The 27,699-nt window shown below is 46.3% G+C and overlaps 1 protein-coding gene across 2 annotated transcripts in view; it reads left to right on the top strand.

Annotated features, from left to right (window-relative positions):
• Positions 1-27,699, top strand: part of satb1b (SATB homeobox 1b) — a 56,797-nt gene that overhangs the window by 23,047 nt on the left and 6,051 nt on the right. For both annotated transcript variants that reach the window (XM_008282725.1, XM_008282726.1), the window contains exons 6-11: positions 3,867-3,978; positions 5,099-5,176; positions 8,220-8,719; positions 11,113-11,325; positions 14,548-14,619; positions 15,017-15,172. In XM_008282725.1, coding sequence (XP_008280947.1) covers positions 3,867-3,978; positions 5,099-5,176; positions 8,220-8,719; positions 11,113-11,325; positions 14,548-14,619; positions 15,017-15,172 — 1,131 coding nt within the window. The remainder of the gene's footprint in view (positions 1-3,866; positions 3,979-5,098; positions 5,177-8,219; positions 8,720-11,112; positions 11,326-14,547; positions 14,620-15,016; positions 15,173-27,699) is intronic.

Here is a 27,699-nt window from a genome sequence, read left to right as displayed (position 1 = left end):
GGGCTCTGAAGAGAAGAGGGGAGGAGGGGGGAGTGGAGCAGAGAGGGGAGGGCGGTAGGGGGTTATTTTGTGAAATGCTTCTTTTGTCCGGGGCCTTGTCAAACATTTAGTTTCATTCTTTTGTAGCTGGGAGTCATGCTTTGTGTGTTTGGCCTACAAATGGCATGAGGAAACTCAGAGAGAAAATGTATTCACTCATGGCCATTGTCATTCTGCGAGAGGAATTGATTCTGACCTGCACACATAAGAAGCCGGCTGAAAGATTCGCGGCTCGGAGAAGCATCTGCACACAGAAAAATAAATAAATAAATAAAACTTCTCCTGATTCCGCCTCAATCGGCCAATCAGGCTTATTATTTGTTCCTGAGGTTGCTACCAAGCTTAGCAACCCCCTTGCCCATGTTCGCAGAAACTATGGCAACAAACGAGAATCCCCCCACCCACCCACCCACCCAGCAGCTCACCCCACTCTTTCCCGTTGCCACCACCACCTCTTCTTGCCCACCCCCCGCTCGCTCTCGCTGGGCGGCCCCTGATGCACCAGCTGCTGCGTTGTGTAGCAGCAAATAGTCATCAAAATGCCATCTTTGCAGGCCTTCGCCACCTCGGCTGCCACAGGCGCAACCTGGCTGCCAGTGTACGTGTGCGCATTCGCGTGCGTGTGCGTGTGCATGCATGTGTGTGTTAGAATGAGGGGATTTGGGGGGTGGGCTGGGGGGGTGGGTCATCCCAGTTGAGGTGGATGTGTGCCATAATGGAGCTCTGCGAGATGCTGGCGAGAGACAAGGAGCAGTGTTGCAAACGGGATGTGCTTTTTCCCCAGCTGATTCAAGACATCAGGCTAAGTTGGAATGTGTGTGTGTGTGTGTGTGTGTGTGTTTAATTGTGTGCGTGTGTGTTAATCTGCAAGTGTGAGTTTGTGTAATGGCACCATGTGTGTTTGTCTGCAGGGGTTGTACTCTGTGTGTGTTTGCCGGTGTGTAGCACACTTTAACGCTGGCAGCTGGGTGCCTACAGTACCTGCCTGCTGCACCGCTATTCTCTTACACTCACACACACACACACACACAGTCACACACACACACTCTCCTCTCTCTTCCTGTCTTCCATGTTGGGGAGTGGAGTAGATGTTGGGGACCGATAGCAGCCCAGTGCCACTTCCTGGTCTTGCTGATAAGCTCTCTGTGCTGCAGATGGCTATCACTTAAAGGGTCCACACACATGCTCATGCACACACACACACAAACCCGCCCACACTGGGACGCGCACACACACACACACACACACACACACACACACACACACGTACGCAGCCATGCTACCTGTTGACAAGCCCTAGCACAGCCCTCCTGCTGGCACCGCAGTGGCAGCAGAGGCTCTGGTTATCTGCTTGATTTCACTTAGTGCGTATGCGTGTCTGTGTGACAGAGCGGTGGGGAGAGGCAGAGGCACAGAATAGGTGTGTGTGCACTGCTTCGTTCACACATACACGCCGGGCCCCCTGTGAGAGGTAGAGTGATGTATTGAGGGAGAGGGCTGATTAATGAGGAGCGTTTATTAGAACATCTGTGTCAAAGATGGCGGAGAAAGAGGGAGCGAGAGAGATAGGGAGAAAGATGGGAAGAGAGAGAGAGAGAAAGGCACACCGTCTTCTGCAGGCCTCTTGTTTGTTGCCTGGAGCCGCCTTAGCCCAGATATACTGTAAATAAAACATGGCAGGCTGGAGGAGAGGAGTTCATTATCCCCCCTGACTTAAAGGAGAAGTCTTCTTCCTCTCAATGTATGGTTTTCAGACGGATCTCGGGGTTGGGAGTTGGCTACAAGAACCAGGTTAAACTGGAATGTGCGGTTTGCTGCTCTACCAGTTGTCATCCCAAATATTCACTTTTTTTTTTTTTTTTCTTCGAGGCAATAAATCAGAAAGGAAGCCATCCATTCTTATTTGCTCTGGCTTTTGCACATCATAAGAAACAGAGAAGAATTGTCATTTTAAGACCACGGGAGGTTGAACTTGCAGTTATTATTCCCTAATACCGATATTGCATACGTCCAAAAGAAGGAAGGGCTTCATGCATAAATGTATGACCCATTTAAAGGGTAATTCTGACTCCCTAACCCTAACCTGAACTCCGTCAGGGTTTTTATTGAAGGAAGGCTTTTCAATATATCCATAAAGGACTGCTTTGTCGTACTGTGCGGGTCTAAATGCAGACCTCTTCGCCCTCTTGTTTCTCACCGTGACGGGATGATGCACCACAGCATTGTTGGCACAAACTCACACCCAGCTGCAGTCACCAGTGTGACTCGCCTCAGCTGCCTGTGTTTGCCTTGAAAAAATAAGCATCCGAGTGTGTGCGGGGCGAAATGCAGCCGCAAACATCTGACTCCACCTGATGCGAGCAGGTACAGCCAGAGTCATGTGTCGGTGCCTTGAGTGATTTCTGTTGTAAAGAACGCAAATAAATGATCGCTTCCTCCACATTTAATTGCATTTTTTTCCTTTTAGCTAGACTTTAATATTATTGCACCAAGTCTTGGCAAGCGCCACCAATGTCTTTGAGCTTTTATAAACTCTTGTGTGGTGTTATTGGCCCCAAACATCCAAAGGAAATTATTCATCCTGGATCTCTTTTTAGGAGGAGATATCACATGAAACTGATAAAATAAAAAAACAGCTCTTGTTTTAGTGGAGCCTCAGACTGGTGCCTCCCTGCTACTCTTCCCACAAAGGGAACTTGTGTCTGTCTTGTTAATTTCGGATCCTCCCGTGAACTTTGTCTTGCATTCGTGCCACTTCCGAGCTTGTCGGTTGTGTCCTGCCTTCCACTGGTGCCGTTGCACGAGGTGCTTTGACGGAGAGGTCGGGAGTTCACGGTTTGATTGACCTCTCCGATAGCACAGCTGTCACCCTTTAGCCTCCTTTTGTGCAAAGGAGCTAGAGCCAGAAAACCAGAAGCATCCTGTAGCAGTTCATTTATGCTGCCATGCTACCCTGCCAGAAGGTTCCCCCACCGTCCTCCAAGCGCATATATTATAGAAAATGATAAAGATGGCATACCTATAATTTGAAAACAGATGGTTTGGTTCTTTTGAATATTTATAACAATCAAAAACAATTTCTCCTGCACCAACCTCGCTATTCACCCGCAGGCCGGCAAGGTGTTAAAACATTCATTTTAATGAAACTGGATGTGGGAAAAAAAAAAAAAAAACGGCTCTTTGTTTTTCTCAGGCGAAGGAAGACGGTTGAAGTAGATGCTGAGAGGGCAAAGAGCCGACTGTATGGGGGGGACGGGAGCACATATGCGTCGGAGAACGACATGCTCAGCGCGGCCCCCGATCCGCTTGAAGTTGTTGTCTTTAACAGATTGTATAAATAAAGAGCTGAAGAATAAAAGAGGTTTATCTGTTTACATCGCCCAACTCCCCAGGTGCTGATATTCAATAAGCCGCTATCTCCTTTCTTTTCGAAGGTAAATATCTTTTCCTGCCGCTTCCTCTTGATGTCAACAGATGTAGAACTCCGTTGACCTTATAATTCACCCACTCTGAAAAAAAAAAACTTCAGACAAACTCAACGGCATTTGATAAAAAGAGAAAAAAAAAAAAAACAGAACAGATGTTTGATGTAATTTGTTTTACCTTTAGCGGAACGAATCCCAAATTTCTGCATGTCTGATACCTTTCAGTTGGCTTTTTCTAGTGCTGGGTTCTACCGTGTCCCTATATTTTATTTGTTTTGACAAGCTACAGTGTTACTGCATGTTTCACAAGCTTTAATATTATGTCTGCATTTTCCACAATGAGAATCTAAAGTCTCTCTCTCATTCTCTCTCCCTCTCTCTCAATCAATCTCTCTCTTTCAGAGTATGATTTCCTCCATTGTGAACAGCACTTACTATGCAAATGTGTCGGCGGCGAAGTGTCAGGAATTTGGGCGCTGGTATAAACATTTCAAGAAGACAAAAGATATGATGGGTAAGCAAAACGGAGGGGCGCAAAGTATGGCGCTCACACTTTTGTCTCTTTGCACACACACACACACACACACACACATTTACACGCGTACACACCAGTCACCATTACAATATGTTCTCCAACCAACCGTCTCTTTGTCTTCCTGCTGTTGCATGAAGCAGAAATACATTTTTATCTTGTTATCTAATAATTCAAGATTACTACACACAGTTTTACAGTCGAACACAGTGTTATCTTTGATTTATCCATTATTGCTTTAACTAACGCTAATATGAGAGCCAAATTGAGGCAGCTGACTGTTTTTTTTTTGTGTGTGTGTTTGTTTGTTTGTCTGTGTGTGTGTGTGTGTGTGTGTGTGTGTGTATAACACTTTAGTTTTCCATGCACAAAAAAACAGCGATGGCTTCAGCCAGCCACCGCCTAGTCTAAAATTCAATTAGATTTTCTTATCAACCCTCTGCCAACACATTCTTTATATAATCTCAAAAAAAATCCCCTTTGACCCGCCAGGAAATGAGGTTATATAATACCAGTAGCACCCCGAGCTGGAGATGGAGTTCTGATATATTTTTATGTCTTTTGATTAAGCAGAACACCACTTTGTTGTGATACTCATAAGGCAGTGTAATGTTGAGATATTAGCTTTAGCAATCTGTTGAACATAATCTTTTTGTCTTTGCCAGTGTGCTACCACTCGCCGTGATGACAGATGAGATATTATATCAAAATGTTTTCACAGCCTCCATGCAAATAGCGTGTTGTGATCATATCTTATCTGAGGGGTTTTTTTTGCTTTTTTTTTTCCTGTTAAAGCGGCAACATACACTGGGAACATTATTTACTTGAGACCTGCTGTACTCGTGTATTCTCTTGCATACTCCTACACGTTTTCTGTCACAATTGTTCTCTATTTGGTTTTTATGTTCCTCAAAAGTGGAACCGCTGCAGCTGCCAGTCTGGCCTCGGTGACGCCGATGTTTTAAATGTCATGTCTCTGCCTAGCTGGAGTGGGAGAGACAAACTGCAGAAAGCCTTAACCCTGTTTTGTTTTGTTTTTTTCTCCTCATAACTGCGTGCTGTGTGCGTGTGCGTGTGCGTGTCCTGCCATCCGACGGTGCAGGCATGCGCCAACCCTCCCAGCTGGAGGGCTACCTGGGGACGTGTGTCCTCCGTGAGAGCCCGCGTGCCAATGCACTAGGTATGTCGCAACACACACACTAACACACCCTCGGTCTTGTCACTTTGGAGGACGTTGCGTTGGCACAAGTTCATTCCTTGGAAACTTCCCATGACCGTTACTGCAACAACCGCACACTTAGGCCTCATCTTCACTCTCAACGCTAAACCGTACCTTCATATAAAGACTAAAAAACAAGCTTTGGGAAACTATTTTGGGCTTTACTCTGTGTGAACCAGGTTTTTGTCACCGTAATGTGACTTCTTGAATTAATATAAGAAGACACATCTGAGAAGTGCATTCCTTCCCTAATGCCTAAACTGAATGCTTCATGGCAACCACCTGACTTCCCTGCACTGCATCTCAATTATAATCTCATTCTTGATCCCAAAAACAAATAAAGTCATTTAAAAGTCACATTAAAATGAAACATGATTCACTTTGTTCGCTCATTCTCTCTTTGGCTTCTTTCCCTCCCCTCTCATCTCAAACTTCTACACTAACTTGACACGAATGCTAACGTTTTTTAAAGCGTCCATCAGGGCCACACCCTTCATACCTTTTCAACCAGAATAATTATTGAAATGTCACTCAGTCTTGACTTTAAAAAAGCATTAACTGCTAAACAATTTGTCTTTTTAACATCCTCTGCAAAGGAAATCAGTTCCTGATAAGAACAGAACCACAAATGTACACGTACACAAAGGTGGTGATAACATCTGAGATGTGCTTACACACATTCACAGAAACTCGAGCACCCACGCGTCATGTTAGCCAAACCTCAGACTCAAAGCTTTGGCACAAGAGCCTCAGGTGCTCACCACACGCCTGTGTCAGCTCCTCTGTCTTCAGTATTTATGACGAGCTGCTGTACTTTGCCACAAAAGGTGGAGAAACAAAAGTATGAAGGCTGGAGGAGAGAGTGGCACGGCCATCCCTTTGTGCTTTGGCAGCGGTGTCATATCTGACTGTATTTACTTCAGCGCACTGCATTTAGCAAGCAGTTTGAGCCTGAAGTCAAGGGGAACAAGTACCTGGTCACAGGTACTGGCAGAGTGCTCTGCCTCTCTGTCAGCTGAAGTGGTGTTACCGGCCGCCAGCGAGTGTGCTGTTGCTTCTTTTGACGTGGCCCCGCTGGTGTAGGGAAGCCAACACAGAGCGAGAGTTGGGTCAGTGTCTCTCTTTCTCATTCGCTCTCTCGCTTTCTCTCACTCACAGTCACCAGCACACACTCCCTCCCTCCCTGCCTCCCTCAGCCCACATCCCATTCCCATTGTGTGTTTAATCCGGGGCTCTTTTGTGGCAGGATTCCACACGAGGACTCCCGCTTCTGTGGCAGCCTTTTTCTCCCAGGGCCTGCCATGCTCTTCTGTCACCCCTTCTCTTTTCAATTTGCATGGAAATGCCTCCATGTGCCTGTGTGTTTGTGTGCTGTGAGTATGCCCCCCAGCAGTCTGTGTGAGCAAGCATATGCACACACACACACACACACACACACACACACACACATTCACATATGAGTGAATAGGCACGCCATACCATCAGAGCCAGGGAATGCCAAGGATTATGGGAAGAGATGTGATTATTACCAAGATTTTTTTGTTTTGTCCCCCCCTCTCCACATCATTTGTTTTCGACAAACACTCAATAGACCCGTCTTGGCCGGGTGTTTTGTGCGTGCTGACAGTTAAGAAACAGGCAGCTCAAACACACGATTATTGTGGGTATTTTTGGAAAACATCCATGCACTTAATCTTTCATCTGCTGAAAAATTCAGCTTGTTGAAGACCCCACCCCCCCATCCTTTCCCTTAACAGCAATTTACGCTTTTCACAATCTCATACGAAGCTTTTCTGTGGGATGTGGAGGCCGCAGCACACTTCTGAGGTGTTAATGTTGCCATCCGTATGAATTCTTAAATGCTGCCCCCTCACTCGCTCGGCGTCGTGCACGCAAAAAGCCTCGGCATATGTGGATTCCTTAAATGAGGCGGTAACCTGAAAACATTCAGCTGCCCCAAATGCTCATTCACTTCGTTGTGGGTAGTACTTTGAATGTTAAATCATTGTTTTCATCCTCTAAGCACATAATTTAAACCTGTCTTAAAATATTCCCCAGCAGCCATTATGGACTTAAAGATTCCCAAAGCAAGAGATGCCGCAAAAATCTCCAAAACGCCATTAAATGACGGCACATAGAGAGTGTGTGTGTGTGTGTGTGTGTTTTCCTACAGACAGTTCAAAACAAATCTGTTTCAGTGCATTCAAATTGGAAACTTTCTCAGGTTGCACACTCTATCCTCCCATGTGTTCCTTCTGTCTCTGCTCACTGCTCCCTACATTTATATTTAAACCATCCTCCCCTAAAAATGTCATATTGGCTAGCTTGTGTTCCTTATTTTAGAATTAACGATGCAAAGAGAGAATCAGATTTAGCAGCGCTGCTTCTGCCTCTGTGCATACACACACACACACACACACACACACACACACACACACACACTCTACTGTCTTACCAAGATTTTATTTTTTTTTTCACATGATGAGGCCACAGACGTTCTGAACTTAATTTTGAAGGCATGGCTTGTGGAAGACAGGTCAAATACAATGAAGGTCTTTTATCTCCGTTTCCATCTTTTCCGTGTTTTTTAACCAGTTGTTGGCTGATGAGCTGTGTCGTCTCTGAGAGGCCTGTGAAGGGAGAAAACACTAAACTCCTGCACATCTTTTTGTTAGCGGACATGTGCTGGATGCAGAAATGTCTTCTCCTCCAACAGAGAGTAAACAGGAATGTTAGCTGACAGGCTAAGATTCACTCGAGGCAAAAATCTGATGGGATGCAGGCCGGGTCTGTTTCATTTCTTCTGATTAGAGACTATGGCTATGATGCTATTAAACTGATGTTTGCGATTGTTAGATTAAAGATGTCGTTTTTGCTGCTCTGTCTACTCCTCTTTCTCAGGAGCTATTTTTCCTCCCCTGTTTTTCTTTGCAGTGTTTTAGCCTTTAAATCAGTGATTGACTAATAAATTGTCTGCGTTCGTGTTTCTTTGTCTTCCTTCCAGCGGAAATGGACGGCCTGTCCGACCTCTCCCCGCCAGGTCCAAACCACAACCACAACCACCTGGGTTTCTCCCAGCAGCAGCAGCCTATCCCTGGCAGCACGGCGGAGCAGACTCCTTCCTCGCCGGTGCCGCCGCTGCCTCACGCCCCGCCACCACACGGCGGCCAAACAGGTGGCCGGCAGCCCCAGCTCCCCGGTCTGCACCACCCGGGCTTGGTGTCCACACCCATCAGCCCCCAGCTGGTCAACCAGCAGCTCGTGATGGCACAGATCCTCAACCAGCAATATGCAGTGAACCGGCTTCTGGCGCAGCAGTCCCTGTCGCAGCAGTACCTCAACCACCCGCCTGTCAACCGCAGCTCCCACAGCAAACCCATGGAGCCACAGGTGGCGTCGAACACGGAGGTCTCCTCTGAGATTTACCAGTGGGTGCGGGACGAGCTCAAGCGGGCCGGCATCTCACAGGCCGTCTTCGCCCGTGTGGCCTTCAACAGAACCCAGGTAAGGACAGGAAACACGCTGGGGACGTTCCTGAAAGAGCAAAAAGAGAAATAAACGTCCACTGTACTGAAATTAGTGGCTGTACTCAGCTGATTGTGAAGCCCTGTGCTTCGTCTGAGCTGTGATCTGGCTGCCTGAGGTAAAGTATTCTCACACTGAACCAAATTAAATAATAATGCAAATCGATGGAATTGATCTTTGTCGTGGACTCCAGTATGAATCAAACTTATTAACAAATGGAATATAATTTAGTTTACTGATGGTCACCTCTGAAAAATTTAGGAATTTACTCATTTAAAATTTTAATGATCTTTCTCAGCATTTCCCCGTCTGACATCACGCTGCCCATCTCTCCAGAACTCGCTCAGCACATCACTCGCTGTCTCAGATTCTGCACCAGCATCCTGTTTGAAAAAGAATTACATCACATTAAGGAAGTCGTAAAACGGTTTCATGGGATCTCTTTTGCTAAGAAACGTTAAGAACAGCTTCCTGTTTGAATCTGCAGCTTATATCTCATTCATGATTCTCGTGCACGCCAGTAATCGAGCACCTCTACTGTACTCTGAGACAGCTGGCAGCCTGCCACGTGAAAGACCCAGGTTCGGTCATGGCATCCGTTCTCTCCCTGCCAGAATATGTGATTTCCCTTCATAGTCAGAGGCCTAGCACACACACACACACACACACACACACACACACAGATGGCAGTGTTAATGTCTTAAGACCTACTGTCTATACTGAAGGGTGATACCAAACCTCATTACTACTCCATTTGCTTTGAAGTTGCCGTGTATGAAAAAGGAAAAAAAATAGAAACTGATTAGAATCTATGAGAATTACAGCATGCAGCCCCCCACAAAACAACATAAACGTGATCCATGGTGGAGTCAGACAGTGATGTTTTTCTGCAGATTGGCATGCTCCCACACAAACACAGTCTTATCTGTGGCTGATATGAGGAATTAGCCCAATGTGCCGTTGGAGAGTTTGCCTTTGGAGGATTATTTATTAGGTTTCTGTTTTTTCCACCAGCCAGTGTTAATAAAAAGAGGGGGGAGGGGTGTCGAGCAGTGACATGAAGGGGCTGCTGTCGATGCAGGAGATGGATCAGAGGAGACGGAGGGGAGGAGCAGCTGAGGTCGCTGTTTTTATGGGAGAGGAAACTGATTGACCAAAGAGATAGACGGCCGGGTTGATGGCACAGAGCGATAGCGTGCACACGCTGAAGAATGCAAACACACACGGTTCAAACGTGAAGGAGATATACCACTAATCTGTCCCAGGAAACTTGTATATATTACAACACAGTCTATATGACGACTAAAAATATCTGCCGTGGTTCCCACTTGTCTAAATGCCACCACATGAAACGTATAGCTGCATACATGCACCTAGTGAGACAACAACAGCACCAGGCACACGCTGCAGTGCTGATCTGTAGCCCAAGAGGGCTTAAATGCTCAAAAAATAAAAACTAAAAGCATAAGCATGTTTTCCCCATCACCTTGTTTTATTACCAAATCACACCTATTGATGGTGAGAGAAGCGCCGCGATGGTTTGCTCAGTGTGTGGCCAAGAGCTGATGAAAAGGCCCAATCACACGTCTCTGATAATGGAGTCATCGCTGTCTCATAATGATGGAATTGAGCGCTATTGAAAAGTAAACAGAGGATACACTGATTGCCCGCCGAACAAGACAAGACGTTTCAGGCGAGTAGCTGCGGCTCTTATCCGAAGCAGCTCAAGAATACGTCCAAGATGTGCAAAAATTTCACGCAGCCGAGTGCGATGGGTTCAAAGGCCTCGCAGAAGTCTCAGTGATCGACTGATCTGTGGTGAGGTGCTGCAGACTCACAGAACACAGCAAGCTTCTTTAACTTCAAGACTAAAGCTCTGTAGAGAGTCAAGAAAAAACAATGTGAGGTCTTCTTTGATGGGATGATTTCATAGCATTAATAATGAACGGTACAAAATGACTGCTGTCTGCAGAGAAAACCAAGTCTCTGAGAGGTGGAGACACTCGAATAATCAGCGGAGTCACAAAAGAAAAGTAGATGCACAGGATCTGCCTGTGACTCCGGCTCTACAGAAACGCTGCCGAGTCCCTAAAAGGCAATATTAGTTTACAGTTTAAGTGGGTGTAAGAGCGTCACATCTCCATTGTCATTAGAGTCTCCATTTACACTTTCCTGTCTTATTTAAGAATCCTCTAATGTGATTATTCTCCATGTTGGTTGCCACCTTGACCCCCGCCACCCAATTACTTCCCTCCCTGGAAGCTCCTGTCTTTCTCTTTCATTCTTTTTTTGCTGTTTTTTTTTTTTTTCCCCTCTCCTGCCCCATCGCCTCCTCTCCATCTTTTCTTACTATGTGTGGTTTAATCGTGCAGGGCTTACTGTCTGAGATTCTCCGTAAGGAGGAAGACCCCAAGACAGCATCCCAGTCGCTGCTGGTCAACCTGCGTGCCATGCAGAACTTCCTGCAGCTGCCGGAGGCCGAGCGCGATCGCATCTATCAGGAGGAGAGGGAGCGCAGCCTCACAGCAGCCTCTGCCATGGGCTCGGCTCCGCTCATCAGCACCCCGCCCAGCCGACCTGTGCAGGTACTTTGTGCGGCTGTGTGTGTGTTTGTGTGGCAGCCTGGTGTTGTTATAGATAGAGGAATAAACTGTACTGACATCTGAAAGCGTTGAACCTTAGACACTGATTGTGCAGGTTTGTCACTTTCAAGTTGAGAAATCCAAGAATAACGGCCGATTTATACTTTATGCTGGACAGCAGATAAACTGATTTGACCAGTCGATCACAACACTGGCTGCATGTGTCAGACACTGCAGTGGAGTTTAAAGGATTCAATCATGTTTACATCCTTTTGTTTGCTTTCTAAAAGAGACCTGAAATGGAACTGCTTCTCTAGATCAAGATTAGCATTTGTTCCACTATCAAGAAACAATATCAGAGGTGAAGACGTGACACACAAAGCCCGATCCAAAAAGTCCAATCTCACTTCCTGCAGCCTCCCTACGGCCCAGATGTTGCCTTCTAGCTCGTAAGCCTGCGCACGTCTATTAGTGCTTGTATGAGCAGTCTGGGGAGCAGGAATCGAGTCCGTTTAACCAACCAAACACAGATTGTTATTGCAGTGCTAAATAAACCTCTTTTGCAATTTTAAGCTATTCAGTTTTTCCAGTTAGCTTTGTTGTTGGCTCCGCCCACCGAGTGCTAATGAGATCGTTTCCCCCTTCCAGCAGCAAAATCTGTATTTAACAAGACTTTCTGCACCACGCTGGAACACTGTGGCACAAAACTATCAGTTCCTGTAGCTGACGAGGGAACTTTCAACCGGAGCAGAAGCACAGCTCTGGTTTTGAAACGTGACACATTCATATATAACAACAGGCTGTATGTGTGAGCCGCAGATCGCCGGTATTGTGAGAATGTGTTTACATGTAGTCGGCGATGACAAAGTATTTGCAGGTGTGACAGCAGGTGATTTTATAGAGCTGGAATTCTCCGTCTCTCTTTGTTGTGGTGTCATCGATTGAATGTAGACTTGTGTAATAAACCTAATGACACGAGCGTAGCCGTCACATACCGTGCAGAGCGCTTCAACAAAACATCCTCGTGTGTTTTATTCACATGATTAAATCTATCAGCGTAAAAAGTGTCTCCACAGTGTCACACTTCCTGCAGCCATGAGGACGCTGTGTTTCATACGTGACCACAGCCCGCGTTCATACAAGCTCAGCCCATTGTTCATCTACACGCCTCACATTCCCGTCCATTGTATCAGGCTGCAACCTGTCTAGAAACACGTGGAACAAATAAAAGCTGATTCACCCCGTCGGTGCGAACGCCAGAGAACATAGTTTACATTCTTCCTGCATGTAAATGAGTTCTGCATCATCCCCGCCCTCACCACACAGGTGAGAATGGTGCACAAATGATGGATAATTTTTTGTGCTAATTTTGACCTTTTACCATGCATTAGGCAGCATTAACAGCCCTCCCATTTCAAAAATAAAGCTCACTCAGTGATGACAAGCTCTGCGAAAGATCAAACATCGTTTAGTCAGTGCCTCTTTCAAAATCGCTGCATACCACAGCGCAACTTTGTACCCTCGCCGCAAATCAGTGTCCCTCATTTGAAAGGTATGTGGCAACTTTCTACCACTTAAGCCCATTTGAAGTGCGGTCAGCTGCATCTGGGAGGTGAGAGGGCCAGACAAAGGCGTCCTCTGTCCTGTCCTCAGCGAAGATTTGGCTTTTATTTAGGTGAGGAGCAAAGCACAGGCCCACCCATCTCTAAAATCGAGACTCCCCCTCAAACTGCCCAGCACGGTGGCAGTCGCCATCCGCACAAAGCCACAAAGAGAAAGAGAGAGTGGCATTCTGAAGCAGCCGTGCTGAACTGAACCAGGACCACTTCGCAGTTCACAGCTCATCTTTACAATCAGAGGCTGTGTCAGTGCAGGACAGGCTCAGAGCAGGAGAGTGGATCTTTGTACGAGAACGTATTGAAGCGAAAAGGTAAAAACTATTTAGGCTGAATGGGGTTTTCATCGGCACCCCCGGAACCGAGCGAGGGGTTTGGACCTCTCTTACTTTTTAGGTTTTTAGGTGAAGTCAATAATTTGTTTAATGTAACAAAGGCTTTTTAGTGTATCTGACATCAGCTTCCAGAGCCGTGGAGCTACACAACACCACAGAAATAACAAAACAGGAATAGATTTGCAAGGTGAACAATAAAGGCAATGAACAACATGGCAGACGAAATCCAAAGCCGCTGGTTTGTGATTTTTATTTTCCCATCACTCAGAATACTGTTGGCACATCAGTGCAATATCTTGAGGCCTAATATACTTCACCTGTATGACTTAAACCCATTGACATTTATCATATAGACCTGTTCCTTCACAAGGCAGTTCTCACACACACACACACACACACACTGACAAACACACACATTTGCACACTCATACACCTGGCCATCTGCCAACCTCTCCTATGGAGCAATGCGGTGTGAATTTAAGCACATAAATCAGCCAGGGTGGCAATTGAGCCAGAGACAGAGGAGGGTTTTTATTGGCCTCATAAAAACAGATGCAGAGGTATGTTTCTCTCACGTGTGCTGATGGGTCGACTCAACTCCCCCAAAGCCAGTTAGTGCACGTCCCGGCCTTAACAATTTGCTTGACACGGTATCCTACTGCTCAGACTGACAAGCCCATGTCGAGCTGTCATAAAACAGGATGAAAGGCCCTGAAATGCGCAGACATTCCAGTTTCACCGCAAGTTTCGGGATCATGTGATTGTTTTTAACGCATAGAGGCGCTCGTATTAGGCGTCTAGACAAATACTTGAATATATATGTTCTTTAATCACGGGCTCTGTCACGAGTTGGTAGCTGTTGGTGTTATTATGGTTTATTTGAATGCCATTTACTGGTACTCGTACCCAGCCCCGTCGATGCCTCCTTTCAGAAAGACTCGTATAGAATGATTCATATGCTAATGGTTCTTGGGTAATGCTTTTATTAGGATACTTGTTACCTTGTCAAAGGATTTTTGTCAAGATGCAACAAGCCGCTGAATGAAGATGATTTGATTTCACTTGACTTGCATTTATTTTTTAATCACCAGCTTGACATAAGAATAATAACATTTCACACAACACATCTAAGTGTTTTTGAGCAAAGTAACGCCAGCGCTGTGTGTGGGTGTAATCTACACTCCGGTGTGTGTGTGTGTGCTTGTGTTTAGACAGATTCTCTTTATTTTTCCTCGTGTGAGCCTGAATAAATACGGTTGTGTTGTGTTCTGCAGCCCCGGAGGGAAGACTGCAACAGCGTACGGCCCGAGGATTGGAATCCCCGTATCCCCGTGGGCATTTCACCTGTGAGCAAACAACTTCACCCCCTCACCTCCGCAACGCCAACACTGACAATCTGAACAAATACGTGCTCATAAACAACACACACTCCAGCGTCTCCCAACATGCGGCTCGTTGTTATTTCAGTATTTACATGTTTATGAAGCACGAAGCGGTAACGGGAGCAACATGTCAATTTGTCTTTCAAGTGTAAGGCTAATATTTTTATTGAAGGCGTTTCAGCCGAATTTAAGCCAAAATCACAGCTCAGTCACACAACACTGATGTTCAGTCGACCAGTTGTCGGGTAGAGCAGAGCTCCCCAGTCCATCAACACGCCAAGATCAAACACAAAAGTAATTCTATAGGTTTAAATGACACTGCGACGGCCTGTGAATTCATTTTTTTCTGAATGTTTAACAGGTGAAGCCGTCGCCTCTGCCCAGCGAGTGGAACGGCAAGACGGAGAGCTGCATCCTCAACATCAACTCCACCATCTACGATGAGATCCAGCAGGAGATGAAGCGGGCCAAAGTTTCCCAGGCCCTGTTCGCCAAGGTGGCCGCCTCCAAGAGCCAGGTACCGAATCACACACCGAAACACACACCTGGATGGAAACAGGTCGCTAGTTTGTCGTTTACTGTTTACGGCAGTGTTACAGTAATTGTCTTTTTTTTTTTTTTTTGGTTTAAACTTCAGTCACAAAACATGATTTTTTTTTTTTTAAATTTTTGCTTCAAAAATGATCTTTATTCATTCAGTTCCACTTGATTTTTTTTCTTGCTTTATAAAGGACCCGTCAGAGCGTTGTTCATGTGTCGTATAGCCAGACCTGAAATTCCAGACTTGTGTATATAATTGCTCAGAGTGTCCACACACAAAGAGAAAAATACAAATAAGGATGACTTTTAATTTAAAGCGAGAGAATGAGGATCTTTTAGCTTTGAGACAGGCGTGTTTGTGTCCAAATAAGCTAATCCTTGACCTGAGGAGCATTTCATGAACCTCCGACAGACGCGTAAAACACACACTTCATATAAAGATTTAAACTCTGTCAGCGCTACACGACGCCAACGTACGCAAAAGTTTAGGTTGAAAGAGGTCTGTCTAACAGAAGTGGCTTCTGTGCGGCGCTGCAGTGATTTATAGACATAATGACACATGTCTTCTTTATTGTGGGGTTTGGAGTTTAGCAGTCGACACTGTTTCAACACCAAACAAACCTGTTTATATTAGATCCACGCAGTAATATGATGGGGGGCCCTGTCATCTTCTCACAAAGAGCACGGAGCTCACACAATGCCAGCCTGTGTGTTGGAAACAGAGAAATAAAGGAGGAAACATACCACCAGTTTAACTCTTTATTAAAGCAATTAAAAAATGTAGCACTAAGGACTTATTATTAAAGGTTTTCATGTGTCTGTCTCAGCCAGAGTTGGAAAGATTTCCACAATTGTGCTTGATGAAGAAGATGGGGGGAGAAATAGATCACCAAGGGCGGAATAATCTTGAAATATCTGCAAAGGCTTTATTTTTTTCTTGCTGATTAGGATGATTATACCCCCAGATAGCTTTGTTTTACCAAATTGCAGTTTGATGCACAAACCACTGTTTTTGTTAAGGAGTTCAAAGACTCCTTGGAAGGATGGAGAAAGAGAAAGGGGGCGAGCGAGGCAGTCGCAGCATTAACTCGCTCCTGTCTCTCTCTTCTCAAATGACGGTTTGTCTGGGAACAGGTTTCCAGCGTGCCTCCTCCACCTCCCTCCCATCTCGCTGTCTTGCCCCTCTACCTCTCCCGTTCCCCTGATTTCTGCCTCTCTTTCACGTTCCATTCATGGCAGGCGGGTGTGAATGTGAATTGAGCAGCAGATAAGAAGTGTGCTAATTATGCCTCTGAAAAGGGGCCTGGGAGAGCACTTATCTCTGGCTCTATCTCGTAATGGGTGCTCCCCGGGCAGCTGGTCTCCCCCCTTACTACCCAGCCGGCATTGCCACAGCTACCAGCACCGCCAGGCCAGCGGCTGCTCCTCCCCAGCAGCACCCCTCAACCTTTACAATCAGAAGCTAGGACCCAGTTTCCACTCGCAGTTCACACAAAAATCCTCTGAAATCCTGGATTTCTTTCCTATTTAAAGTGGGACAAGATTGTAGTTTTAGTTTCATGCTTTAGACAAACACTTTCTCATTTCTTTTGCTTCCCTGAATCCGTGTCGGTGGGAATGAGAAGTCTTCTTCTTCCATGTTGTGCGTTTTGTTGCTTCCACACAGTCGATGTGTAAATCGTTCTAGAGCAGCGATGACACGTCAAATAATCAATTCGCTAATCAATCGTTTTAGCTTCTCTGTGACACAAAATACAGATTATTTGCTGGTTTCAGCTCCTTGAATGTGAGCAGTTGTGCTTTTCTCTGTTTTACATAATTGTTCATGTAATATAAAAGTGTTTTGGTCTATTAATTGGACAAAAAAACAGAGAAGAAATTAGGAGGATGTGAAGATTATTTTGGGCATTTTTACAGTTTTCTGACATTTTCAAAACCATCAAGAAAATAAAATTATGAATTAACTGATTATGAGTAAAACAGACCTGGACAGCCTCTGTTCAAACTATTCACGAGTTTTATTATAAAAACAGCCAGAAATAAAAAAAAAGCATTTCCAAAATAAAGACTCAGCTTCACCTATTGTGGGAGTTTCTCCTGTAGCTCATACATGTGGAAGCTCAGTGACTGTCTGTGTAGCCTGGTTACATGTTACTGCCCAGGTTAGCTGCTCATCTCTGCCTTTTAGTTATTCCAAAAACAGACATTTTTCTTTCTCTGATATCGGGTGTTGTCGTTGCATTAAATATTCATGAGCGTAGCATAAAGCGAAGCAGTGAGAGGAAATGCAAGACGAATTTATGTGCAATGTTCAGCATCTTCACTAAAGCTTAGGTCAAGAGAGGTTTGCAGCCTAGCAGGCAAAAAATAACCATCCAAGCCTTGGGTAGAGCGCCATGCCAGCAGAGACTGCTGGTACTGAGCTTGGGAGTGCAGCGTGGATGTGGTTGGTGATGAGGATGGAGGATGGGCTAGACTGGCAGGATGCCCATATGGGGTCCAGGGAAATAATCACGGGGGGGAGGGGAAGGGGGAGGACGAGGTCTCATCACTGGAGCTGGCACTGTCCTGTCAGCTTGGTGTGCAGTTCAAACTCTGCCTCTTCAACTCAGCTTAGGATTTCCCAGCATGCTTACGCAAGCACAGGATCAGGTGACGAGGATCTGTTGGTATCAGTCCTGTGTGGGCGTCGGTGCGCACCATGCAGTGTTCCTCAGTCTGTTTGTGCACGCCGTGTTTGCCGACGATGCAGCCGGGACGAGGAGAAGAGAGCTGAAAATCAAAGAGGAGAGGTGGACCTGAAGGAGGTCACAGGCGGCGGCGGTCTGCTGGGCTGAAACGCTGCAAACAGAAATTTACTGATGGGTGCCGTGTGTGTGCTTAGGTGTGTACTGTATATAGATCTGTGCATGTGTGCTTTTCTGTGCATCAAATATGGGTTTATGTGCGGGCACATTTAATGTGTGGATCAGTGTTTGTGTACTCCAGAGTGTGTGTGTTTGTGCCTGTTGGTGTGTGTGTGTGTTTGGGGGGTTTCTGGATCGCAGCCATTCTGTCCTCTCTTAGGGCTCGTAACCACAGCAGGCCTCTGCCAGCCCTCCTCTGCCCCCCTCCACACTTATTCAATGTTGCATTTCAATCACTTTTTTACTGCCACATATTCAGAGTAGTAACCATCGAGCAGTGAATCTAACCCCAGCCGTATTACTTTATCAGATTAATGGTCGCTATTCACTTCAAGTCTGAGCATTCATATTTTTTTAAGCAGGCATGCAGCCGTTCTGATTTATTAGGACAGATATTGTGTTTACTCTTTGATACAATCAGGATCATTATTCATGATCCGTTCCTCAATGATTCAAACTGATCGAATGCTCCAAGAATTCTCCATCTCCATTTTGCTTCAGGAGATGTCAGACTTGGAGAAAACAACTGTTCACTACTGGTTCGAATCCAGCGACGACACTGCCAGAAGTCGCGGTATTTGCCAAACAGCCCATTTCATTTTAGCCTGCAGAGGTGCGAGCTACGATCTGGATAGCCCGGAGTTGATGTCAACATTATTAACTGGCTCAGTCGGGCTCGAGCACTATCTAGCGAGCTGCGGCGCTTTGTTTTCATTCGTGTTAACAGGGGATGCTCGCTGTGCTGGCTAGCCTGGCAGAGAGGGCAGCTAATGTTCAGCTGAGCGATGGGAGGTTAGCCGAGGGTGGGGTGGAGCGGATCGGGGGCATTCCTTTGACATGACTTTTATGTCTAAACATCCCGACACTTCCTGAGAGGAATTGTGCAATGGATGGAATCAGAGTCCCTGCTGTCATAAAACAAGCACCCTGGGAGCCCTGCGCACTGCGGGGCTCAAAGCCCTCCGACTCCTCAATGACCAGTAGAGTACAGAACGCCGCCGCCGCCGCCGCCGCCGCCCTCCCTCCCCATCTCTCTTTCTCTCTCTTTCGCTCTCTCTCACTCGCTCATTCTCCCCTGGAAGAGGCTACGCTAATTAGCCAGGCTCTAATGAGACAGAATGGCACTGATCTGGTCCGCCGCTGCGCCACCGGGGGGGCCGAGCAGGGGGGCTGGTGCAGTAGGGGGGAGAGGGGAGAGCGAGGGGGGGAGGTTGGTGTATGCCATCTGTCACCCTGCACCCGCCTGGCACGGCAGTCCCTGGAGTGGAGGGAGGGAGGGAGGGAGGGAAGGAGGGAGTGAGTGCCTCGTTCGTCTAAAGATGTGGGGTAGTGGGTGGAGGTGGGCGGGGGCGGGTGGGGACACTGATATAAGCAGGAAGGGGGGCGGCGGACTAACTGGAACCGCTTCCTACGTGCACCCAGAGTAGCCGGTTTCCTGTTAGTGTCCACCTCATGGATGCTGTTCTGAGGTTAGATCTCACACATTCAGCACGTGACCCACACACACACACACACACACACACACACACGCCACCGTAACACTCGGCTCCGTCCAATGGCGTGGTAACAAGAGGGGCAGATGGCTGACCTTTTCGGTGTCTGTTTCTAGATGGTGACCGCTCAGAGGTTTGTCTGCTACTGAGGAGCCACTTGGGGTCAGTTTGTTCACAAATCGTGTTTTGCATGAAGATTTATGCACAAATCATCTTACATGATGGTAAAAGTGACAGCGACGGTGTTATCAGATTCTTTTTATGATCAGGACCTGTGCCAGGGCGGCGATCACTGCCAAAGGCTATGGGCTCAGCTACACAGGGAAATCTTGCATCACTTCTCGTAAGTTTTGGTTTTTATGCCGCGGCAGGGCAGACATCAAGTCTTAATTTTTGTTTGTTGGCTTCTCCACACCTCTCTCTCTCTCAAATTAGGCAGATCAGAGCGAGCATATCACAGCCCCGAGGGATCTAAAAGGGCCGTGACTGTTTATTAATTGATTTATTTATTTATCTCCTGTGCCTGCTTGGTTATTAGGTTGCCATGGGAAACAGGCTAGGCCAGATCCCCTCTATTATTAAAGACACAATTTCTTGAACTGGAGACCCAGCTGTCTGAATAATTAATTTAGCGAATGAATTATCTTGCAAACGGTAAGTCTTCCCCTCCCTCTGAAATGAGCCTTTCTCTTATTGTTTAATGGACAGTGGAATTCCCACCAGCCTGTTTTCTCTCCGCTGCCTGTTCTGTTGAACCCTCCTCCTTCTTAGCAGGAGCACGGGGTCTCACTGAGCATGCTCAGAGCACTTTGTGTCTCTCCTGCCATCTCTCTCACTTACGCCTTACGTGCCACCTCTCACCCCATCTGTCTTCAACTGCACAACTCACTCCCTCCTCCTCGCCCACCTCCTACCCTGCAGTCCAAACTCGGAATCCGGCCCGACTGTCAGGACTCCAAATTGTCTCTTCGTCATCACCTCTAATGCATTATTGTATGACAAATGTTTTCTGCTGCAGCTGTTATCCAGTTTGCCAGATAGCCGAGCGAGCACGTCTCTGATTTCACGGCACTTCTCTCGGTTAGCGGCTCTAACCGGTGCACAGGCCTAACCTGACTAGTCCTTCCTGCGTCCTAGCTTGTTAGCTGAACTTGCTCCTCTTCCAGTGACAGGCGCAGTGTTTTGCTAGCTTTTCCTTTCCTGCAAATGTTAGCGAGCTAACCCACTCCCACTGTCTCCACTTCTCCTGACAGACCACACAGGGCTTGTTCTGAGGCCCATTCTCGCTAATCTGATCAGGCAGGCAAATACGCCGGGAAAAGCGCTTTAATGATCCCCCTAATTACCTCAAGTCAATACCAACTGTATTATTAGACTCGGGGAAAATATTCCATTAGGGTGCCCCCCGTGGGAGTCCCCCCTGTGCGCGCTGATGTCACGCGCTGCGCGCCCCCTACGCTTGTAATTAATTTTATTTACACACGCAGGAATGCACAAGGTCGCACCTGCAGCCCGGAGCCGCCCGACTCGGCCCGCCTAATCAGATCTGTCATAATTACCATTCTGCATGCTTCTGACACACGCCGGGAAATATTTCAATTTAACTACAGCCACTAGCTCCGGCAGATGCAGTCTGAGAGAGAGAGAGAGAGAGTGTGTGTCTGTGCGGGAGTGTGTGTGCACAGAGTGTGAGTGTGAGGGGGAATTGCATGGGGAGATATTAGGACCTATCCAAGTCCTCATCCTGCTTATGTGCACTTGGTTTTGCTTGCATTATTTGTTCTGTCTTTCACACTCTCCTCTCTGTGTCTCTGCTGCATTTCCCTCCACATCACTCCATCCTCACTGTAGTCTTATATTTACAGCAGCATAAACTGAGCTTGAAGAGGAGCATGTAAATGGGCTTTTCAGATGCGTTCAGACGTTTTAGGTTTGGTGGTTATTCTGTGAAGCTAAACGAGACTCACGGCTGTAGCAGCGAATAAACAGCCGCGTATGAAACCTTGACATCACGTTTTTGGGATGAATATTTGTTGAGTTTCATTAGTATCTGAAGCAAACTTGTAGACCAATTAAGAACACTTATTTAGCTGACATAGGCAATTTGCAGGTTCTCCGCTATTTCAATCCTTAATTCAATAAGATCAGTCATGATTTATCAGCTTAATTATGCTTTGATATTAGCAATTAAACCCCAGCTTTGAATTAAATCTCAATCAAGCTCTTATAATTGATGGAATCAGACTCCATGTAGGTGCTTTCTGTGTTTGTAATGTCGCTGCAGTTGTTGTTTATCTGTAGTTCATCTTCGCCTTCGTGTTTGTTGTCTTGTGTGCATTCATCCTCCATCTGCCTCAGCAGTATTGAATGGAAAAGATTATAAACAAGAGGTAAATTTGTGGTGGGAGAACAGTGTTTGAACATTCAGTGTGGCTGTGCAGACAGCGCCGGTGCCCAAATATCAGCCCACCACCAGGCTGAACTAGATTACGCTGCAATTTCAACAATACTAATATTTGATACAAAGAGGCACATGTGCCGTAGCGTCATCAGCGGCTCGCTCTTCAGCCATTTTGTACACATAATCAATCTGTAGCGGTTAGCCGGACAAAGAGTCACACCAACACGTGATTGATCGATTGATATTTAAAGTCACTGAGCAGAACACTGGAGGATTCTTGCGGTTTATTTGCGGATATGCAGATTAAACGTGCTCCTGTCTGCTGTTTGTCCTGCTGAGGAGGAGGTTTGTGGGAACTCCCAGTCGGTAGGATTGTGTCTCTGTGTTATGTGCAGTTGTGTGTGAAGAACTTTGCTGAAAAAAGAACAAAATGCGTGGTTAAAAAAAACCAACAAAAAAAACAAACTGTAAGCACACAGATGTTTAATGCGCTCCATGTTTGATGGACTGGTCATTTGCCTTTGGTTATTCTTTATGCTCCATCTGCCTCTATTTGGTTGCTCGAAAATTCCCCGAACGCTTTATTGGTTGGGCAGCCATGACGTAAAGCGCCACACAGAACTCGCCGGCATTGTTTCTGGGAGCAAGTGCTGACACAGAGAGGGCCATTTCCTGCACAGTCATGCCTCGCCTTCACAATGTGTGTGGCGTTAGCTGTCAATCTGTTATTGTTGTCAACTTGCTTATTGTATCTGGAGAGGTCGCGACCCCTCTTCAGAAAACGTTCACTGTTTGGCGAAGACTTCCCCGTGTCGCAGCTCGAATAGAGATTAAGTGTTTGGCATGTATGATTCAGACTGGCAAATTTCTCTCCTAAAGCTCAGCCACTGACATCCTCACAAAAGAGGATGGTGACACAATCTGGCAACCACAATCTGGAGAGCATCCTCTCTGACAAGACATCAGAGTCGTATCAGCATGATTTAATAATAAAAAATATTTTTTAAAAGGCAAGTTTACAATGATTTAGATGACTCAGTTTTTAATCCTTAAAAGCCTTCCTGAGGAGAGAAGCGTCCTCATGATCTGTACGTACGAGCGCTAGAAATTTCATCATCCGTCTCTGCGGTCTCTAATCCGACCGTCCTCGGGGCCTACCTGTCATTTCAAAAGGATGTCCGTTTGATCCGTTTATTTTGTAGTCCGCCTCCTTGTGAAGGCTCAGGACCGGCATGTGAATTGGAATCAGATGGCGAGGTTATGAGAAATTATGCAGAGGTAAATAAAAATGTGGCTTAACAATAAATTCAGCTCTTTGAACGCCATATGGTGAACGGCGTTGGACACATTCTGAACAAAACGGTATATTTATAGAATCATGTTAGTTTTATTATCCGTAGATGACTCTTTTTTTTTTTCTCTACAATGGTGTGAAATATTTAACGTAGCCTCTGTTGCTGTGTCTGTTCTGTTGGTGACGGCGGTCAGAGGTGAGCTTGTGATCTGGTGGATGAGTGAAGGTGAAGCTCCGTCGTTTTCTGTTCGCTCACATCAGATAAATGAGTATTTTGTGACGGATCCATTTCCCCTCGCTGGAGCCTATAAGTGACAGAAACAATGCTAACACGATTACTTTGCATTACTTTGGATGTATGCTGAATGCACAGTTCGCTAATCTTCCGCGAGACAAATTCGTACGTGGAAATCTTGCTAGCAGTGGTTTCTCAGCGCAGACCTTGCCCTTGTCCCGATCGTCTCTCTGTCACATGGCGAATGAAAGAAAATAAACACGATTACTGTGGGTACATAATAAACACGCCACATAACCCGACGTATAGCTGCAGCGCTGCTACCGTAATCATCGCGTTAAATCCGAGCTGAACCACAAATTAATTCCTTCCCTTTAAGCAGTGATGGTGGAGCCTCAGAGGAGCACACATGTGGATTTTGTTCTAGAGGCTAGATGGGCTGATTTTTAGGGGAATTTGGGCCTTTGCAGAGCTCACTTCTGGCCTGAGAAGAGAAACTGCACAAAGACAGTGAATAAAGACGCCACTAATAGACAAATGAATAGGACTTTGTGGTGTATCGCTGGTTTGTTCATATCTTTTTTTTGGACCATAATTGCCATGCTTCCAATTGCCATTGCGGTTCAATTAAGGCCACCGACCCGGTTTCCCCTGCCCTTTCTTCCTCACAGCATGCCAAAGACAATTTGTCGTCACTCAGAGCTGTTCTGTTTGCATATAAAGACTCACTCGCCGCAAAAAAAAAAAAAAAAACCTGGCCCTGAAATGTGCAGTCAATTATTGCTTATTGTTGCGGGAGATTCGCATATGCCCCAGCATCAGGAACGTTTCAAGACTCCACCGTCGTCAGCAGATGGGCGTCCACCGTGGCGTAATGCATTTACAACACAGCGCACGTTAGCTTGCGGGTCGAGTGTGGAGCCGCTGGTTTTTTTTTTGCGTGCTCGAGGAGGAGAAACAGGTTTGAACATACCGTGTTATCGGCTGCATTTATCTGCACTGTGTCTGCCAGTGCTGGGCCTCTGCCAGGTCCAAGGAGGAGGAAAGACAGTAATGCATTGTCTTCCCCCTACTTTTAGCTCCTTCCCTTGTTCAGACACAGGAGAGGTTTGTCTGGCGGTCCTCTCCTCCAAGCAGCCAGCCACAACAATAGCCACAATCATTTCTTCATCTCTGATTTTTTTCTTTCTTTTCATTTTTGGTGTGTCATCTCGGCCTTTTTTTTGTTTTTTTTTTTTTTTTTTTTTTTTTTTTTTTTTTTTTTTTTGTTTTTTTTTTTTTTTTTTTTTTTTTTGCCAGTGTTCCTCTGAGCTTCCATGTTGGGGGTGTTTGCAGCAGTAGTTTGGCGGTGAATGGGTGAATGGGTGGGTGGGTTGGGCGGTGAATACCATGCTGTTCTCTGACAGAGCAGGCCTATGCTCTCATTGGCAGCTTGTGACTGCAGCGCTCACATACACGGTGTACTGCATCGCATAGCTGGGTGAATCTCGCGCATGAATTCAACTATTGTGTTGCAAGGAAAATATTTTTATCAGAACACCCGGCTGCTATTTATACCAGGTCTATACAATGGTCCACTGAGGCTCACGGGCTTACGGTCGGGCCTGACCTCTGAGGTCGGAAGGCGCCCTTTTAGTTGGGCAACTTATGACCCCGCGAGCGTCCACACAGAACCGCTGTAGAACAAGAGAAGGCTCCTTTGATTGCCGGTCCAGTTGTCTGAAACTAATTAATAATTAAGCAACAGTGACCTAGAGGCGGCGGATTACAGTGCAATATTGTTGCAGGTGTGCGCCAACGTAGCGCGATAATCCTACGCCTGTCAGTACTTATTGCTTCGATGAACCTGTTTGCAGCATCTGTGAGTTCAACTGAGAGATGTGTTCCGCATCCAAATGAACTGCCTTTCCAGTCCGCTACTTAATCTGTGATTTCTGGGGTTATCTGGGAAAATGTGTTGCTTCAGCAGGCCAACGGAGCAGCCAGTGAGTGTTTGTTTCCTGTATGGAAGCAGAGAAACGCGTAGGAAATGCCTTTTATTGACCCATAAGGGTAAAATAAAAATTAGGAAAAATCCCATCACATTATTTTAGAGCCTTGCCTTGAGATCATATAGGGATTTTTTTTTTGTTTGTTTTTTTACTACTTATTCTGCTGCCTGTGTTTTTCAAAGCTGATGGAAGGTGTGAACACTCCACCTGTAATATTAAATCTGCTGCTTCCAACATGAATGTATGTTTCCTATAAGTGTTAATTATCCACCTCGTCAGTCATGCACATGGTAGCAAGTATCACTAGACTGGTGCTTCCTGTGGCTGCAGCGTTTTGCAGCCTGCATGGTTAAACACCAGCAAACAGTTGTTGTGGAGCATCGAGTGTGTGCTCCATCCTCTGCCGGTCTGCACCTAGGCCTGTTCTGAACTACCTGTTCTATTTATTTATAGAGAGCCCTTAATGATCTTCAACAAAACACCGAGTACACTGGATTGAAGAGCCCTAGATTTTTGTTTTCTAGACCGTGTAACACTTTAGTGGCAGGGGCAGCAAGTTCCATGATCCAATCAAGAGCAGTTGGTGCTTGTCAGCTGCGGTGGAGAGGCTCAACAAATTACATTAAACAATAAAGGGGAAAACAGATTTGCTACAGTACGGTAATATCAGCAGCAGAGTGTGGGAATGTTTAACATAAAGCCCTGTTGATGGAGTAATTCGTGGGAGAAAATATTGAGATATACGTGAGATTTAAATCTAATTAATTTCACGATGCTTTATATATTTTTTAGAGGGAATACGTTTTATGCATTTACTTAATTTTTAAAGTTTCCTGACAAACAAGGGAGAGCTGCTAACTTCTCCCAGTGTGTCTCCCGCCTCGCTGTCCTCCCGTCTCACTGTCCTCTCGTCTCGCTGTCCTTCCGTCTCGCTGTCCTCCCGTCTCGCTGTCCTCTCGTCTCGCTGTCCTCTCGTCTCTCTGTCCTCCCGTCTCGCTGTCCTCCCGCCTCGCTGTCCTCCCGTCTCGCTGTCCTCCCGTCTCGCTGCCTCTGCCTGGCCTGTGGAAGCAATGCAATTAGACAAACACAAACAAAGCTCTTGAAGCTGCCATGGAAAATGCTGACTGTCCACTGTCCACAGTGCTGGCCGGGAGCAGCGCTAACTGCTGCTTGGCGCGCAACACATAAAAAACGTTTAGCAAATGTTAGTAGTTGTTGTTTTGTTTTTTTGTGCAGCACATGATTCTCTTTCCTCCTCCTCTTCTTCTTCTTCTTCTTCTCCTTCAGCTCCTTCTATAAAAGCTAAATGTCAAACTGTCGAAATTGTCAAACACAGGCAGGAAAGTGAAAAAAGCCGCACAAACAAACATTCACACTCGTGAACTAATAAACTCTCTGTACTTTATTTCATCAAATGGACTTCCTGGCATTGAAATGGAGTTCACGTCGTGCCTTTGTTTGATTGGCTCTGCTACTTTGGGTTTAATCCTGCTGGTTTGGGGAGTGTTTGAGTTGGATTACTCCATCGTTGGGCTGGGGTACTGTTTCTCTGGCTTTGACAAGATGGTGTGTGGTGGTTTGTGCGCGTCTGTTTGTGTGTTTGCGGGGCGGGGTGTGTGTGTGTGTGTTCTTCTTCACTACCGAATCAGCTGAAACCACAGACAGCCCAACTGGAGCGCCGTCCAAATCCCTCTGCATGCAAATTAAAAACGCAACAATAAACGTGGCAAAGGAACAAGGTGGGCACGCAGGCTTTATGGCCCCCTCTACTCGCTACCACCCCCCTCTCTCTCTCTCTCCCTCTCTCTCTCTCTCTCTCTCTCTCTCTCTCTTTCTCCCCCTCTCGGCTTCCTCCAAAACCCCTCCTGGGTTTGATGTGGCTTATGGGAGGAGTTGGAACAGGGGACGACCAAACTGCTGAGTTATCTCTTGCATGCAGTGTGGCGGCGTGGCTCTGCCCTCTGTGTGTGTGTGCATGTGTGAGTGTGTGTGTGTGTGTGTGTGTGTGTGTGTGTGCGGACCAGCAGCACGGTGTAATCCTGTGGAAATGAAAGGTGCTGCCGCGCACTGGCCGGGAGATTACAGCGCCGCTCTGTCGCGCTGCCAGGACAGACTACCCGGCTGACAGAGTAGCCCCTCTGTAGCGCACACACACACACACACACACACACACACACACACACA

Source organism: Stegastes partitus, unplaced genomic scaffold (genome assembly GCF_000690725.1).
Source record: "Stegastes partitus isolate 25-593 unplaced genomic scaffold, Stegastes_partitus-1.0.2 Scaffold283, whole genome shotgun sequence".
Classification (NCBI taxonomy): domain Eukaryota; kingdom Metazoa; phylum Chordata; class Actinopteri; family Pomacentridae; genus Stegastes; species Stegastes partitus.
This window is presented reverse-complemented; position numbering and strand designations above follow the sequence as displayed.